The sequence below is a fragment of the Talpa europaea genome, assembly GCF_964194135.1.
Source record: "Talpa europaea genome assembly, chromosome: 9".
NCBI lineage: Eukaryota > Metazoa > Chordata > Mammalia > Eulipotyphla > Talpidae > Talpa > Talpa europaea.
In genome coordinates, this window is record NC_140076.1 from 2,213,563 (window position 1) to 2,230,215 (window position 16,653).

At 67.3% G+C, this 16,653-nt stretch overlaps 1 protein-coding gene across 1 annotated transcript in view; it reads right to left on the bottom strand.

Moving 5' to 3' along the window:
• CHD5 (chromodomain helicase DNA binding protein 5) overlaps positions 1-13,125 on the bottom strand; it is a gene marked incomplete at both ends in the record, with an annotated part of 55,138 nt that extends 42,013 nt beyond the window's left edge. Inside the window, 2 exons of the mRNA XM_084244050.1 lie at positions 4,282-4,409; positions 13,047-13,125. Coding sequence (XP_084100176.1) covers positions 4,282-4,409; positions 13,047-13,125 — 207 coding nt within the window. The remainder of the gene's footprint in view (positions 1-4,281; positions 4,410-13,046) is intronic.
• Between the last annotated feature and the right edge of the window lie 3,528 nt (positions 13,126-16,653).

The following is a 16,653-nucleotide window of genomic DNA, read 5'->3' on the forward strand; positions in this document are numbered from 1 at the left end:
CTGAACACTTGGAAATCGGAGAGACCCAGCACAGAGAAGCGGTGCTCAGTGATGCATCAGAGAGGGGCGGGGCCGGCCCCGCTGACCAGGCCTCGCTGCCCAGGCCGGAGCAGTCTGCGTTCAGAAGCATCCACCTCTGCCCACACACCACTTCCTCCCCTGGCTCCCACATCAGCCCTGATTCTGGTAATGCCCAGAAAATGCCCCGATGACCCATGAGCACAGCCAGTGTGACACACTAGAGGACAACCCGCCTGGTCCCCACATTTCTGCAAGTCAGGACTGGGTCAAAGCCAACCACACATGGAGCCTGCACCTGGCACACCACAGCGCACGGAGGCAGGGCAGGGGGCTGCGGAGCAGTGTTAACTGGGGGGCGGGGGTGACCTGAGTATCTCTAATGGCCCTGGCACAGCCACATCCCAAGGGCAGGAGGCGAAATGTGGCAGCCATGGCACGGAATGGAGCCCAGCAGAAGCTGGGTCCCTTCCCCATCTGTAGTGCAAGGTGCAGGAGCAGGGCTGGCAGGTCTGGCCCAGCATGGCCCCTGCACCAAGTGGCCGGAGCAAGCTAGAGCTGCGGCAGGACACCGGCCAGCACCCCATCTCCAGAGGCTCAGGACAGCAGCCCCTCATTTCAGGGAAGGAGGCTTCTGTCTCCATTGTCTACCAGGAAGGCCCAGTGAAGACTGACTCCCCAGTCCTCCCAACTCCTTGCCAGGCCCTGCCTTCTCCCTCCACACCACCCAGATTGCGCCCACCTGCACCCCGAGCTCCTCCAAACCTGCCTACCCACGCTGGGGGGCTGGCTGCGGGCAGGAGGACAGGGCGGTCTCAGAGGCGGGTTCCCACAGGCTAATCTGGATATGCAGCTATTTGGACATTCCTAGACTCGGGTCTGCTTTTCTATTTCCCCCCAGATCTTTCCTTGCAGAGCCGGGGCAAGGCAAAGGGCAGCCAATGGTTCTGAAAACAACTTGGCGGGGACGGGCCCCCTTTGGGCCCGACGGGGCGAGTGTCAGCCAGGGGCAGGAGGGGAAGGAAGGGGGGAGTGACCAAGCCCGGGGGGGACCAGTCAGTATCTGGAAACGCACACAAGGGCGCAGGCCACGCCATATTCGAGGGAGAAGGTGCAGCTCAGAGCCACGCCCCAACAAGGCCCCGAGCCCCCAAGCCACACGTGGCTGAGAACAAGGCAATGACATGGGGCTTTGACCTTGACACTGTCCTTTGGGCTGCAGCAGCTCCAGAGGTGACTGTGGAGGTACAAGAATCTTAGTGCGCTCCCCAACAGACTCCATCTACAAAGCAGCCTTCAACTCCTTGACCAGGCCGTGCAGTCGAGCAGCCCTGGGCGGGAAGGGGCCACCGCACGGTGCCCAAGCCCCGCGGGCATAAGAAGCAACCAGGTGCCCAACAAGCAGCGCCCACCTGCTCCTCCCGCCCCCTCCCCCAGCCCTGCAGCCAGCGCCCCCCCCCCCACCAAGCCCAGTGCTCGGATTCACACTCAAAAGGAGGCCCTCCAAGAGTTGGCCATTCTCGATTTGGGGTCGTCAAGACCGAGAGGGAAAGAGAAAGAATGAAATATGAGCCTTCCCGCTCACGAGTGTTATAAACAGTTATAATCTAGCACTGAATAATTGGTTGCTATGGCAACCGCTGCAGTACAGGTTGAAATCATTTCTCCCTCCTGCGCTGGGTCTGACAAGGAGCTTCATCTACATATGCTCAGGTTCCACTGCAGCCCAGTTATTTTATGTAAATCGGAATCCAAGACCTGCTGCTGCCCCCCCAAAAAAATGCTGCACAGGTCCCCCCGCCCCCTCCCTCTGCTGCCTGCACCCCCAACGGATCAGGGGCCACCTTGCTGGAGACGGAGGGACAGCGAAGGAGGAGGCCACATGGAGCCAAGGCCTGGCCTCCCCTGCAAGGTCTGGCAGCTGGCAGAGGTGGGGTCAGCACCAGCCCCAAGGGGTCACCTGGGGTCCCGGCACTGCCCAGTCGCCTGCCGGCCTGCAGTCCACCCCCGCCCTCCACCCCTTTACAGAACCCTCAAGCACCTCGGTGGGGAGAGGACGGGGAGGGAGAGCCGGGAGGAGGAGAGAGGAAGAGGGAGGGACGGACATGAGGAGGGAGAAAGGTCTGGAGACTCGAGCCGGCAGGCAAGGGACTGAGGGACAGCAGGGGACGGGTGAGGCCGGCAGAGCGCAGGACCCGGCAGTGAGAGACAGGCAGACAGGCGCAGACAGACAGACAGGCCTGCTCAGGTAGGCCCAGAGGGAGGGCGGGAAGAGACCCTGTGAGGGTGGCTGGGGGAGGCGCCGCCCTCCCACTCTCACTGCCCAGCTCCCCGGGCCGCAGCCCTGCTCACCCCGTCCACACGCTGCACTACTTCCCGGCCAGGGGACCCAGGAGGAAGAGAAAATCCAGCCCTGCTGGGGGCGGGGGGGGGGGGGCACCCCTGGTGGTTCTCATCTGCATTCAGGAACTGGGCAGACCCACCGATGCCTGAGCCCCATGGACCCGGGGGCACAGCCGTCCTGACCTCACCTCCTGCCCAGTTCCAGCGAAGAAACTGCCGAAGGGAAGCCATGGGGCGGGGGGGGGGGCGGGGGGGGCAGGCGCGGGGGAGGGGGGCGGGGGGGGGCGCTGCGTACATGACCCCAGAATCTGCCCTCCCCAAAGTCCATAGAGCTTCAGGTCTGGGGGTTAAGTCAGAATAAAAGTTTGCAGCCTGGCCGGGCAGAAGGGAGCCTGTGTCCACTGCCCTGGGGGAGCCACCCCAACCCCCACCCGTGGAGACAGACAGACGCCAGGGTGCCAGCAAGTTCCAGCCCCTCCCAGGTGGGGGCCTCCAGGCGCTGGTCCCTCCCTTCCCTCCTCCGCCTCCACCATCCCCATCTGGATAATGGGAACAGGGAGTTGCACCCCCTTTCCAACCCCTCTGAGCCTGGACACCTGTTCCACTCTGGGGCTCTCCCACTCAGTCCTTCCTTCTCCCCACAAACCTCACTTGCAACCCACATGCTGGCCGGTGTCCTGGGAGGGGACACCCTGGACCACACCAGGAGCCCCAAAAGTGGGGCAGGAAGGAGCTGAGGGCTGGCCAAGGGGCAGGGCAGGAGACGGAAGCAGACGGGAGGGTGGGGGGGGCTGGGCAGGGGGCCCGGCTGCATCAGGACAAGGTGCCCGGATGGGGCGGCCGAGGGGCGTGGCCAGACAGGCCCTAAGGGAGCTCCTCCCGGGAGGTGGGGGACTGCCTGGCCCTGGCACCACAGACCCCAGAAGGCGCCCTGTGGGCCTACGTCTGATTCGCCCGTCAAGCAGGGGGACACGGGGTGCCCCGTCCTGCAGACACAGAAGCGAGGCAGCGTGGACAGCGCCTGGGGACAGGGTCTCGCCTGCCCACCGCCACTGGCCGCCCTCCCAGGGGCACTTCCTGCTGGGCCCGCAGCTGCCCGGAGGCTGCCACACTCCCCAGGACACAGTCTCCCTGGGGGGGACAAGCCAGAGGTCCACGGTGGTCTCCGAGGCCCTCCTTGACTGGGGTCTCCCTGTCAGCTGGGGGCACCTGTTCCCCAGCCTGGGAGGTGTGCCCGCGGTCAGGAGGCCTGGACCCAAGGGCAGCTTTGCCCAGGGCCAGTGGGGCACTGGTGCCCTCCGCACTGCCAGGCCGGCCAGCAGGACCCCTCTGAGGCAGGGCAGGTGACAGGTGGGCGGCCAGGCCTGGACCGTGCCAGCCTGTGACCATGTGACCCTGGGCGGGCCCATCTCTGAACCCTGACTTTCCGGTGTACAAACCAGGGTGCACACCCTGAGGGCCGCCTGCGGGGTCGGGGTGGACGGCTGGCACGAGGGGACGGGGCTGTCGATGGTCGCCCCTCCAGCTGGGAACCCCAGTCCCCCCATCTGCCGACGCGTGGGAACCACCCTGTGCCACTTCCCGAGGTTGAGCTGGAGGATGAAGTGGGTCCAGGAGGAAGATTCCCACGCCCCCCACAAGAGACCCCCCCACCCCCCCACCGCGGGGCCTGTTCCCGGCCCACGTTCTCCTCAGCAGGCCCCACAGGCCCGGAGCCGCCAACCGGCCCCGAGGGAAAGGGATGGAGGACCCGGCGTCCTGCTGGGGGGGGACAGTGGGGGGGGACTGTGGGGAGGGGTGGGGGCGGGGGGTGGGGGGATGGTGGGGGGAGTGGACGGTGGCTGGGGGGACAGTGGGGGGTGTCAGGGACGGGGCCAGGCGCTGCCCCACCCCACTCGCGGGCGCCCCCGCCGGCCCTACCTCCTTCTTCCGCCTCTTCCCCTTGGATCTGCTCTCCTTGAGCTTCTTGGATTTCTTCTTCTTGGGGAGGCTCACGGGCTCCTCGGGGAAGAAGTCATCGAAGAGTTCCAGGCCCCCGTCTTCCTCTTCTGGGGGGGCCAAAGGGGAGGCGTTACCCAGTCACTTCCCTGGGGGACACAGGCCGCCTCGGGGACGGGCCTCTCCGTGCTCCCGGCCCGCCCCGCCCGCCCCGCCCGCCCCCCCTGAGCAGCGCCCAGGCCCCCCACCCCACGGCAGCTGCCTGCCCACCGCCAGCGCGGGGTCGCGGCGCCTCCTCCAGGCCCAGGCAGCGGCTCTGGCCTCCACGGCCCGCGGGACACGGACGGCGGCCACAGGGCCCAGCCCAGGTTCCCAGCAGAGGCCCAGCGAGGGGCCCGCGGAGGAGGAGGGGCCGCTCAGCCTCCCCCCCCCCCCCCCCCGGCTCGAGACCCACAGGTGACCCGGCCTCAGCCTCCTTCGCCCTCGGGAAGCCAAGAGGGCAGCGGGCGGTCGGGGAGGTCGGGGTGTCGCTGCCGCAGTGGGCTCCCTACCATCCCCCGAAGGGAGAGGTTTTTTTGGGGAGTGGCCCTGCCGGGGCCTGGTCCCAGTAAATCCAGGGTGCGGAAGGGCAGTCACAGGGACCATGTCACGGCCACAGGGCGGGTAGCCCTTTGGGGGTGCCGAGGAGCAAAGCACGCAGAGCAGACACGTCCCACCCGGGGCAGAGGAGGCTTCGGAAGGAGCCAGCGCAGCCTCCGACAGCCCCTACAGGGAGCCACGGGAGCCAGGCTGCGCCCCAGCGGGGACCCCCAGGCCAGCGTGTCCCTCCTGGTCCCCCTCAGCGGCCCCCTGCACCCAGGGGGCCAAGAGAACAAACCGGGGCTCTGCCGTGCCAGGGCGTGGGCATCTCCTCCACCTGAGAACAGCCCTGCCAGGGGCCCGCGGTGCCCCCGGTGCCGCAGAGACAGAAGGGAAGTCCCGGACAGGCGCCCTGGACTCGGTCATCAGGCGCCCCGGCTGGACTGCTGAAACAGCTCGCTGCCCGCCCCCCGAAGCCTAGCGGGCGCTGGGCGCCACGGGTGCGGGGACACGCCCACAGCTGGCCTCCCGCCCCCCTCACAGGCCTCCTCAGCCTGGACCCCCACCCCTCCCAGCCAGAGGCAAAGTGGGTGGTGAATGCGCCCACCCTGGGTCCTCCCATAACCACCCTCCGGGGCAGCGAGGGGTGCTGGTGGCCCAGCGCCCGGTGGGGGCCCTCACTCCCGCACCCACAAAACCAGTCCCAGGTGTGCCACCCACCCTCTGCCAGGGGGGTGGAGGCTGCACCACTGCCAGCACCCTGGGCACTAGGCCCCTAGAGCGGCCGGCAGCTGGTAGCCTCCCTGCCCAGGGAGAAGGTGCCCAGTCCCGGCCCTCCCAGCCTGCTGGGAAACTCCAACAGGACAGAGGGGGCTCCAGCAGGGCAGAGGGGACGCCAGGCAGGCTCTGGAGCTCCGAGAGGGGGTGACTGGCAGGCGGGGCAGCACAGAGGTCAGCACGTGAGGAGGCACAGCCGCGGTGCCCCCTACTGGGCAGTGAGGGGACAGTCCGAGGCGGGGCCCGGGAGGTCAGGCCTGGAGGAGGCTGCGTGAGGCGGGGCCGCGCAAAGAGCCGGCCTGGCCCTTGGCTCTGAGCCCCGACACAGAGGGAGGGACATTGGGGCTAGTTGTAAATACGTGTGGGGACCCCCAGGGTCATCCTGGAGTGGACAGGCCTGAGGGGCAGTGACAAGGATGGTGGGGAGCAGAATGGGGAGCAGGTGCCAGTCCCTCGCCCTGCCCCACTTCCCCACCCCCACCAGAGAGGCCTGGGCAGAGCCACCCCCACACCCCGGCGATGCCCAGCAGGGCTTATATAATGGACTCAGGCTGATGCAACCGAGGGGGCCCCTCCCTCCTGCCGCTGCCACCCCCCCCCACTGCCCGCCCCCCGGGTGGCCCAGCTGGGAATGCCCAGCACATGGTCACCGACGGGCTGACCAGCAGAACAGGGGGCAACCGGGTGCGGCAGGAGGTGCTGGCGCCTGTGCTCTGCATGGGCTGCGCCCCGCCCTGCCAAGAGCAGGAGGCTGGGAAGGGGAGCACCGTCCAACCCACACCCCGGATTATCCTGCACCCTTGGAGGATGAGGCGCCACCCCTGCTGGACAGACCCTCCTTCCTTCCAGAAGACTCACGGTCCTGTCAATCTGCTCCAAGAAGGTTCCAGAACCTCCAGGATGGAGACGCCCCCCCATATGACAGGTCCATCCTCCCAGCGCCTCCCGCACAGTTGCTGTTACCCTGAGGACACCCAAGACTGACCGCTGTGACAATAACCCCCAATGCTCACCCCACCTTCGCCCCAGCCCCCTCCCTCCCCTCTCCTGCAACAGGCTCTGGGCTTTCTGAGCGCCACCCGCAGCAACCCTCCCGGCGCCCCCAGCCGCTCCCCCGGGCACACAGCGTCCTGGGGAAGACGGGAGCTGGCCACCCTGGGGTGAGGGTCCCTGGAGGAGCGCCCTCAGGATGCCCGGCCGCCCCCGGGCCCTCCTGTGCCCCCGCAGTGCCTCCGCCGCAGCCCTGCCCTCCCGGGCCCAGGCCCACCCAAGGCTCACGGGCCAAGTCGCGCTCTAATGAGCACACATTAGCCTGTGCAGGCACCTGCCTCCTGAGCCCCTGGGTCAGAGCAGGCCTGGCGCAGTGGGTGGGTGGGGGGCTGCCTCCAGGTGGAGACAGGCCCGGACGGTCTGGGGGCCAGGACAGGTGCCCTCTGCTGCTCTTCCCTGAGTTCAGCCCCGGCTCTGGCTGCCTCCCCACAGCCCTGCGGAGGGGCGTGGCAGGCTGCCCGGCCCTGGCAGCTCAGGGCATGCCTCACAGCAGCGGGAGCACCGCAGCGGGAGCACCTGCACACACCTGAGCTGCCGAGCAGGTGGCGCAAGGTGCTCATCATGCTCTGCACGCGGCAGCAGGGAGGGGCGCCGCCACCGCCCATCCGCAGGACGCGAGGCTCGGCGGTCTCGTCACTGCCCACGTGTGGGTTACACAGCGGCAGAGGCTAGAGGCGGCGGGCCCCGGGCGGGCAGCGAGTGTGACCCTGCCCCTGCCCTTCCCGACAGGCATCCAGCCCTCCCCGATCTCAGGCTCCCCTTGTGCGTACTTCCCAACAAGCACTGCGACAGCCTGGCATGTGTGCCAGCTCCCGCCACACCTTGGTGACCCTGGGGTGACTCAGGGACCCCTGATCTGGACAGGAGTCCTACAGGGGGATCCGGGCCAGCCCACCCCCAAGTGCCCATGCACATCCCAAGGGAGTCTGCTGGCTCCGGCCTCCCTCTTCTGGGGCCGGGAAGAGCCCCTGGGGAGGGGCAGGACAGAAGGGCTTGGCAAGCACAAGGTGATCAGAAAAAAGATAAGGCTTTGGGGGAGGGGGGCAAAGTTAGGCTCTCCGGGTGCTTTGGGTGGTCAAAGGACTCAGGGTGCCAAGCCAGGTGGCAGGGCTACCCTCCAAGGCCAAGGGGCAGGGAGCCGGCTGGTCTGCCTGGGACAGGGCCCAGCTCAGCACCCACCCCTGCCCCGCCTCCAGCTCCATCCCTGCCCAGCACCACTCCTGGAACAAGAGCACCCGGAGGCCAGGGGCAGGGAGGGCTTCACCACCCCTTCCTGACAGGTGACCCCAAGCCTCTTCCCAGCCTCAAAACGGGCTTCAGGTGGCCTTTGTCACGGGCTGGAGAGGCAGAAAGCGGAGTGGAAGGTGCCCAGGTGGCGGGCGGAGGCGGGGAGGCTCCGGAGGGTGAGGATGTGGGTGGGCAGGACGGGAGACAGGAGGTTTGCCCACCGTTGGGCCCGGCGGCTCAGGCCACCCTAGGGCTGACCAAGCAGAGGCACCGAGGCCAAGGCTCCGGTCAGCCCTTGGAAGAACCCCTCGCCAGCCAACCCTCTGCTGAGACTAGGTGGGTGGGGCGATGTTTGTGCCTGAGAGGGGATTAATAATTTATTTATGACATTTAACACAACCCAGACATCACCTCATTGGCATCTCATCAAAGAAAGCCTCAGTGGTCCTGGGGAGGGAGTGTGAGGCTTTATCCTAGGGGGGAAGGCTTTGTGGGGGGAGGCTTTACCCTGGGGGGGGAGGCTTTGCCCTGGGGAGGGCCCAAGGCCAGCAGGGAGTGGCCGCCACAAGGCCAGAACCCTGAGGGGCAGGGGAGGCGGGAGGGGAGATACACCCAGAGGGCCAGGAGGACAGAGACGAGGAGGGACGGGACGGGGACGGGCAGAGAGCAGAGGCGGGACTCCCAAGAACACCAGGACAGGCTCACGGCAGACCGAGGGTGGAGAGGACAGGGTGACAGAGAGAGGCGGGGCGAGGGAAACAAGGACAGAGCCAGAAAAGGGGGCGTCTCGAAAGCCTTATTCTCAAAGGAAAGAGAAAGTCAGACGCCACGTACCGTGCTCAGCACCTGCTCAGACAAGACACCCGCGAGCTCCATGCTGGGTGGGCGGGTGGGCAGAGGGACAGATGGATGGAAACGAGATAGAATGGATGGACGGATGGACAGAGGGACGATGGATGAGTGGATGCATGAATGCATAGACGAGAGCTCTTGGGTAGATGGATGGATACAAGGATGGCGGCTGGATGCTGGATGGCTGAGGACCAGGTAGGACGGATGATGGTAGAGGGAGGGGGGAGGGAGGGAGGGAGACCAGGTAGAATGGATGGTGGATGGGGGGAGGGGGAGGAGAGCTGGCTGGGAGAACGTGTGGGTGCACTGGGGGTAGGTGGTGAGTAGCAGGTGGGTGCAGGGGTAGAAGCCCGGGCGGGAGGATGAGCAGGCGGGCAGGTGAGATAGGGCCTCCCTGGGGCCCAGGGGTGAAACCTCCTGTCTCCCATCCTGCCCACCCACATCCTCACCGTCCGGAGCCTCCCCGGCTCCGCCCACCACCTGGGCACCTTCCACTCCGCTTTCTGCCTCTCCAGCCCATGACAGGGGCGCAGCACTATGGAGCTGTCCGCAGCCGCTGCCAGGGAGCGGCCCACAGGGCGCAGCAGGCCTCTCCTGCCTCGCCCGCTGCTGCCCTCAGCCGTGGATTTCAGTGGATCCGCCTGTCCTGCCCCCCCACTCTGTCTCTGGAGACTCCTCTCACCCCCCCGCACCTCTGGCCTGTACCCCACCTTTTTATGCATGAATAAATAAACATTTTTAAAAAATGAACTGATAAAACAATACCTGGATCTTAGCCCCGGTCAGCGTGGCGTGAGGCAAGTTTCCACAGGCCAAGTCACCGGGTAAGGTGTGCTGGCCACACTGGCTGTGTTAAGTACAACCAGGCTCCATGGGGCACCCCAAGACCCCCACTTCCCCAAGGGGGAGATAAACTACAAGTCCCCACAGCCATCACTGGCCCCTGGGCCCAAGGAAGTCTAAGACGCCCACACGGCTGGGGCAGCCCCGGGGCTTGGGGGCCACGGGCTGGTCAGGGGTCTTCGGGACAGGAGAGCGGCTGGGCTCACAGCCTGGGCCGCCCACCCCTCCGGCCGTGTGCGGCTGAGGGAGCCCAGGTCTACCAGGAGGGGGACCTGGTGGCCTAGTGCCGGCCTTCAGCGGCTCAGCCCCCGCTCTTCTGAGAAGAAGCCAGGGTGCCCAGCCCCTCTCCCACCTCCCTCCAGCCCTACGTGGGTTTCACTCCTGGCCTCTCCAGCCCAGGTTCCACGGCCCCAGCTTACTGGACGAGGGTGCAAGTCTCGGAAGCATTTTCTCAGGGAGGCAGGTCAGCGCCCTCGGACGGCACTGATTACCACGGGCACAGTTTATGGGGCACTTGTTGCGTGCTGGGCACTGTGACCTAAATGTTCCACGGGCACCAGCTCACCAGTCCTCATAATAACCCTCTATGAGGTAGCGAGGGCTACACCCCATTCCACTGGGGGACACTGAAGCACAGGGGCTGGGTTGGCAGACCAAGGTCAGCCAACTAACAAGTGGCAGAGTAAGGACCCACCTGTCTCTCGGACCCTCCCAACCTCCTGCAGAGCTCGGCACCCGGGGCCAACCCCCTCCCAGCAAGCAGGTCCACCTGCCTGCCTCAACCCCAGAGGGTGCTGGGAAACCGGGATCCCACTGTTGAGAGCAGCCCTTGCGGGAGCCGAGCAAAGAGCAAAATGAAAAGATAGTAAATTTGACCAGTAACCCCTCAACCGCTGCTTCAGATGGGGGTGACAGCTCCTCCTGCAGCCGGCAGGGCTTGGAACGCTCTAGTCCACCCGGTCCCTGGGGGGCTGCCATGGCTGTGCAGGGGGCACGGGCCAGCTCCGGGTGACAAACGATGGAGGCAGAGGCAGTTTCCCAGCCTCAGGCCTCGGGCCACAACCATCTCTTGGGCACCAGGTGCCTGCTGCCGGGCCCAGAGGAATCACCCTGGGCCCCCTCGGGCTCACAGACACGTAACTGGCCTACCCGTCTGGAGGAGGCGGCTGCCCGGAAAATAAAGCATGAAGATGGGGTGGGGCCACCCTTGAGCCAGGAGGCCAGGAGGAGTCTCCTCCTGGTGACATTGGAGCCGAGACCTAAGGACAGGAAGCCGCCGCCGCTCAGGCAGAGGTCGCAGCCAGGGCTCAAGGGCAGGACAAGTCTGGGGTGTCCCAGAAGCACCGAGGTGGCCAGTGCGGAGAGTGTGAGCAAGGGGGGGGGGGGTCAGGGGGCAAAACAGGGCTTTGCCATCCATCCAAGCCACCAGGACCTGGATCTGATTTGTGTTTATAGACGTGTCCCTGCTGGGGAGTGGAGGGCATCACAGGGGACTGGTCAGGAGGGGACCAGTCAGGGCTCGCACTTGGACAGGCGGGGGCGGGGGGACCGAGGGCTGGGGAGGCTGAGGACACAGCCTGCGGGCGGCGCGGCTGGTCTTGCTGCTGGATGGGCTGACACCCTAGGCCAGAGGGGCCAAAGTGGGAATTTGAGGGGCTCCTAGAGGCCCTGGGGAGAACCCCCCACCCCGCCCCGCCCCGCCCCGCCCCGCCCGGGAGCAGTTCGTGCAAGAGGGAAAGGAGGTGGGGGCAGGCCGCTGTGACGGAAGCCCACTCAGGGTGGTGACCACGAGCCTGCAGTGTGGACAGGGCTGGGGGCAGATGGGCGTGGATTCGAACTGGGGCTTTGCCCGCGTGCAAATACACACGCACACACACACACTGGCCCCTCCACGATTCACACTGACCAGCTGAGGAGAGTCGGGCACTTGGGAATGGGGTCAGCGAAGTCCCAGAAACATGTCTGCTGAAGCACCTTCCACAGTTTGCTGCCACCCCAGGGCCACGGAGGGGTCCCCCCAGCCCCGCGGGGAGCCACTCCCTCTGGCTTCGGGAGGAGCAGCCTCCTGGGTGGAAAACAGCCCTGGGCCTCCATGCCCGTGCTGGGCCTGAGTCCCACCCAAGCAGCAGGCCTGCGCCCCAGGAATTGGGTGGGACCAGGCAACTACCGTCCAAGCAACCTGGCCCTGGGGGACCCTCACCCCAGCAGGCTCTTTGCACACTTGGCCAGACTGTCTGAGAGGCAGGTGGGCCGCGTGCTGCAGAGCCCCTGTCACAGGAGGGAAGCCAGCAAACAAGTGGGGAGAGGTGCCCCCCACCCCTCCAGGCCCGGCCATCTGGTAGGCATCCCCCAGACTGGAGAGCTGCTGCTGCCAGCTAGGACCACCCCCTTCTCCTCTCCTGAAAACAGCAGTTGGGGTGCCAATTTGTGGACTATTCTCCCCCCTGGGGAAGCATTCCTGGGGTCAGACAGCACATCCCTGGGCCAGGGAGGGCCCCCCGGGGGCCCCCCACAAGTCCCTAAGAAGCCCAGAAGGACCCTACCCTTGCTGCAGGGAAGCTGAGAATTGAGTCCCCCAGACGGAAGGGGGGTGCGCTGGGCAGGGTGAGGCCCAGCCGCGCCAGGAGGGGACCGTCCCAAGCAAAAGGAGAGCAATTAACTACGGGATGACGCGGCGCGCGGCGCGGGGCACGAACCCCGCGCGCCGGGCTCGGAGCGCGCGGCAGGGCAGGGCAGGGCAGGGCAGGGCAGGGCAGGGCAGGGCAGGGCAGGGGCGGCGGTCGCGTCCGGCGGGGCCGGGCGGGTCTGGGACGCGCTGCCGCCGCGATCCCGAGCTGGACGCGCGCCAGGACCGCGCCGGCCGCCGGCAAAGTGCTGGAGAGCAGCGTGCGCAGCGCCGGGCGGCCGGGGGCGCAGCGCCGGGAAGGGGCGCGGAGTCCGGGTCCCAGCGCGCGCCCCGGCCCCGAGCCCGCCCGCCCGCCCGCCCGCGCCCCCGGGAAGCCGCCCCCGCCCGAGCGCCGGCCGGTCTCGGCTCGGCGGGGCTCGCGGCTCCGGCCACACCCAGCGCGCCCCGGGGCCGCCAAGGGCCGGTCCCGCCCGCCCCCGGGGCCAGAGGCGCGGCGCGGGGCGGGAGCGCGGGGCGCCGGCAGCCCGCGGATTCCCGCCCCCTTCAAGGGCGCGCGGGCTGACCCCGGGGCGCCGCGCCCCCTCCCCGCCCGGGCGCCCCGCGCGCCCCCCCGGACCTCCGCCCGCGCCGGGCCGGCCCCGGGCACACCCCACCCGGCCGCCCGCGCGCCGCGCCCCGAGCCCGCCCGGCCCCGCGGCCCCGGCCGCCCCCCGCGCGCCGCCGGCGCGTCCGCCCCGGGCCCGGCGGGACCCGCAGCCCCGCAGCCGGCCGGGCCGAGCCGGGCCGCGCGCACCTGACATCTCGTCCTCGTTCTCCATCGCGTCGGCGAACAGCCGCGGCAGCTCCTCCTCGGTGCCCGGCGGGCCCCGCATGCCCGGCGCGGGGGGGAGGGGAGGTGGGCGCCCCCCTCCCGCCGGGCGCGGTGCCAGCCTTAACCCGTGCGCTGCCGGCCGGGCGCGCACGGCGGGCGAGGCGGCCTCGGCGAGAAGATGGCGGCCGCCTGCCCCCCCGCCCCCCCAAACCTCCGCCCCCCCGTCTCGACCCCCTTCCTCGCGGCCACCTGCGCCCCGAGCCCGCACCGCCCGGGCCGCTCCGCCCACCGCGCCCGCAGCCGAGCCCCGCAGCGGCCGAGGGTGGCGGCGCCAGCGCCCGCGGCACGGCGCGCGGCGGGGGGGCGGCACACATGCCCGGATTGTGACGTCCAGTCTGGTTGCTGTGGCAACCCCATCCCATCGTTCCGGCAGCACGACTAGTTAACAGCCGAGAACAAGTTGGGGCGACTAGTCCTGGGTCGCCGGGTGGAGGGCGGGGCGGGGCGCCCCTGCCGGGGGAGCCGTCCCGGCGCCCGTGCGCCCGGGGACCCGACGGCAGGGCGGGCAGCCGGGACTCAGGCGGGGAGACCGCGGCCGCCGCGCGCGCCCTAAAGGACGCTCGGTCCCGGGGGCCCCAAGGGCACGGAGGCCAGGGCCCCGGCGCCCGGCGGCGAGCTCCACGTGCGGCGCCCGCGCCCCGCGGCCTTGTGCTCCCACCGCCTTTGGAGGAGACGGGCCCCTCGCCCGGGGAAGGGCCGCTCTGGAGACGTGGCTCTGCTTATTCCAGAAAATGCGCGCGGGCTGCGTCCTCCCGCCCCTCCGCACCCACCCCAGGCCACCCGCCCTCTTCAAGGGCGCTCCCGTGAGTCCAGCCCGCGTGCGGACTCCTGGGGGCGATGCGGGCTGTGGCCTCCGTGCCCGGAGCCTGGCCTGGAAGGACACCCGGCCGGAGCAGGAGGGGCCGCCCCGCCCGCCCTGTTAAAGGTGAAGATGGAGGCAGAAGCCTGGGAGCGAGAAGGGAATTTGGAATGAGCAAGCCTTAAAGCTGCTGCAGGAAAGCAAGTGTCCACGGTGGGCAGGGTGACCGGCTCTCCAAACTGGGGAGACCAGAAAGGGGGGCTTGCTCACCAGCTGCCTCCGGCCAGGTCAGGGAGCCTCCTGGAGGCCTAAGTGGTGGGACCTGCCTGGTGTGGGGCGGGGGGGTCTCCTCTCCAGCACCAGCCCCTCCGGCCTCAGCTGAGCACCCGCCCATCCCCGGGCACTCCAGGAGGCTGTCCGCCTCCTGGGGCCTTCGGGGACCTGGCGCTGCTGGGACTGCTGTGTCCCCAAGCCCCCCTAGGGAGAACACAACAAGCCTCCTCCGTGAGTCGGAGGCAGCGGGTGGCCTGGGAGGTCGTCATGGGCCAGCAAAGGTGAGTAGACACTGTGCCACCCTCCTCCCCAGGGGCCAGCACCCCCAAACAGAAGCTCCTCTTCATTCATCCCTGGCAGGAGCAGGCCTGCCGGGCCTCAGGATCAAAGTGCAGGCAGCTGGGATCCCTTCAGCTCCAAGATGATTTTAAACCTGCTGGAGAGCAGCTGGAGCAGCCGAGGGGCACGGGGAAGGCAGAGCAGGGAAGGCGGCAGGGGGCAGGCCAAGAAAGGACAGGCCTCAGGGCCCTGAGGTCGTGCGTCACGGGGTTGAGTCCGCCGCCGAGGGGGACCCGAACTCCGGCCTGGGCAGACCTGCAGTTTCCCGGGCAAGGCTGCCTTGCTCTTTCCAGATCTCCCAGAATGCCAACCGCCCAAGTGCCATCGAACACATCCCCCCGGCCCCCCAGCCGCCTCCCCCCGCCCCTCCCGGGGGTGGATGAGGTCAGGACACTTGCCAAGGTTCCCTGGCCCACGACAGAGCTTTCCCGGCACCAGACGCGCCTCCCCCCACCACACACACCATTAACCTTGGCTCGGGTTCCCAAGGCGAGGCTGAGAGAGTCAAGACATCATTCAAGACAGAGCGGTTCCAACTGCTTAATTTGGCAACAAATTAGAGTGGAGCCGCTCGTCGTGGCCCCATCCCGGTCTCGCCCATGGCGGCAGCGAGGTCATGCTCCTTAACGATCAAAGCAAAACAAAACAGAAACAAATGGACTGTTGACTAGAAATCCCCCATAAAACTTCAAGGACGGCTCTTCTTCTTGTTAAAGTAGTACATGTGATTTTAATAACAGCCCAAACGCCTGAGGTTAAAAAGCCAGCCCTGGGGAAGGCCCAGGGATCCCCGCGGGCTGGGCACGAGCCCGTCTTAGAGGCCGTCGGGGAGGCAAGACCAGGGCTCCCCATCACGGAGCTGGGAATCACCCCAGTGACGGTTCAGAATCAAAAGGCTTTTTGATACATGGGTCGTGGAAACACCCGGGAAAAACTGTTTTTCCAAGGACAGAGGTGCCTCAGCCAGCGGGTGCTGTCTTCCGTGGGTCCCCTGCGCCCTCTCCGAGCTCCTCCTGGAGGCTCCCCTCGGTCCTGCCTGAGCCCACATCCTGGCCCCGGAGCTTCTGGAGTGAAGTGGGTGACAGCAGGTCACTCAGGGCACAACCCCACCGGGGCTGCCTCTGAAGTGGGCGTGCTCCCAGGCTGCAGTCGTCTGCAGTGGGGGTCAGCACCCCCTTCTCCATGGTACTTGAAGCCCTTTCTCAAGGTCTGGCCCCACCTGAACCCAAACGGCCGCGGGTTGCTGTGGATGGGGTGGGGGCTCCCCTGAAAGGCAGACGCTGGGCTCGGCCCTCAGTGCTGGCTCATGAGCTGGTCAGCACCGCTCAGCAGACTTGTAGCTTGGCCCAAAATAGCCTTTAAAAAAAAAAAAAAAAACTGGATTCTCAAATCTTCGCAAAGAGAAAAAAAGAACTACTGAGTCTTGATTTTTCATTTCCAGAGAGAAGCACCATCGTGCATCAGTGAAAAGGCAGCCCCCCCACCTGGTGCTTCGGCACCACCTCCCTGCTGGGGTGACAGCCCGGCTCCCCCAGGTCAGACCCTTTCCCCACCTTCTGCTCCTCCCAGGAGAGGCGCCCCCCGGAGCTTCCCACCCCAAGGCCCTTTCCTGAGACTCAGCTGCGCCCAGGCTCTCAGGAAATGGCTGACCCAGCCAGCCCCCGCGTGGAGGTCACCCGAGCGGAGCCCCGTCCCCTGGATTCTGCCAAATCTCCCTTTGCCTTTTAGGGACCCTTGTGCTAGGTGTGTGCCCCTCACAGGATCCAGCCTGGCTAGGGGGTATCCCCCCCGAAGGGCCCAGCAGGGGGAGGGAAGCCCAGCTTCCAGGCTCCGAGGCTGTCAGAGGGTCCTGCTCCCCTCCAGGAAGCCCAGCACCCCCTGAAAAGGCTGAGGTCTTAAATACCCCAGACCATTGGGATCTTGACCAACTGTCTCAAGAGATGGGCTGTTTATCAAATGTACCCCTACTCCGCCCGTCTCCCCTAAGCATGGCATGCCGGTGCTGGGCCCTCTTCCTCCAGAGGTAGGGGGAATGAGTCCTCAGAAAAGCACCGTCACCCGTGGGGTCGCAGGAGGTGGGCAGCTTGAGACACGAGGTGCTGCCGGTCCAGGGAGGGG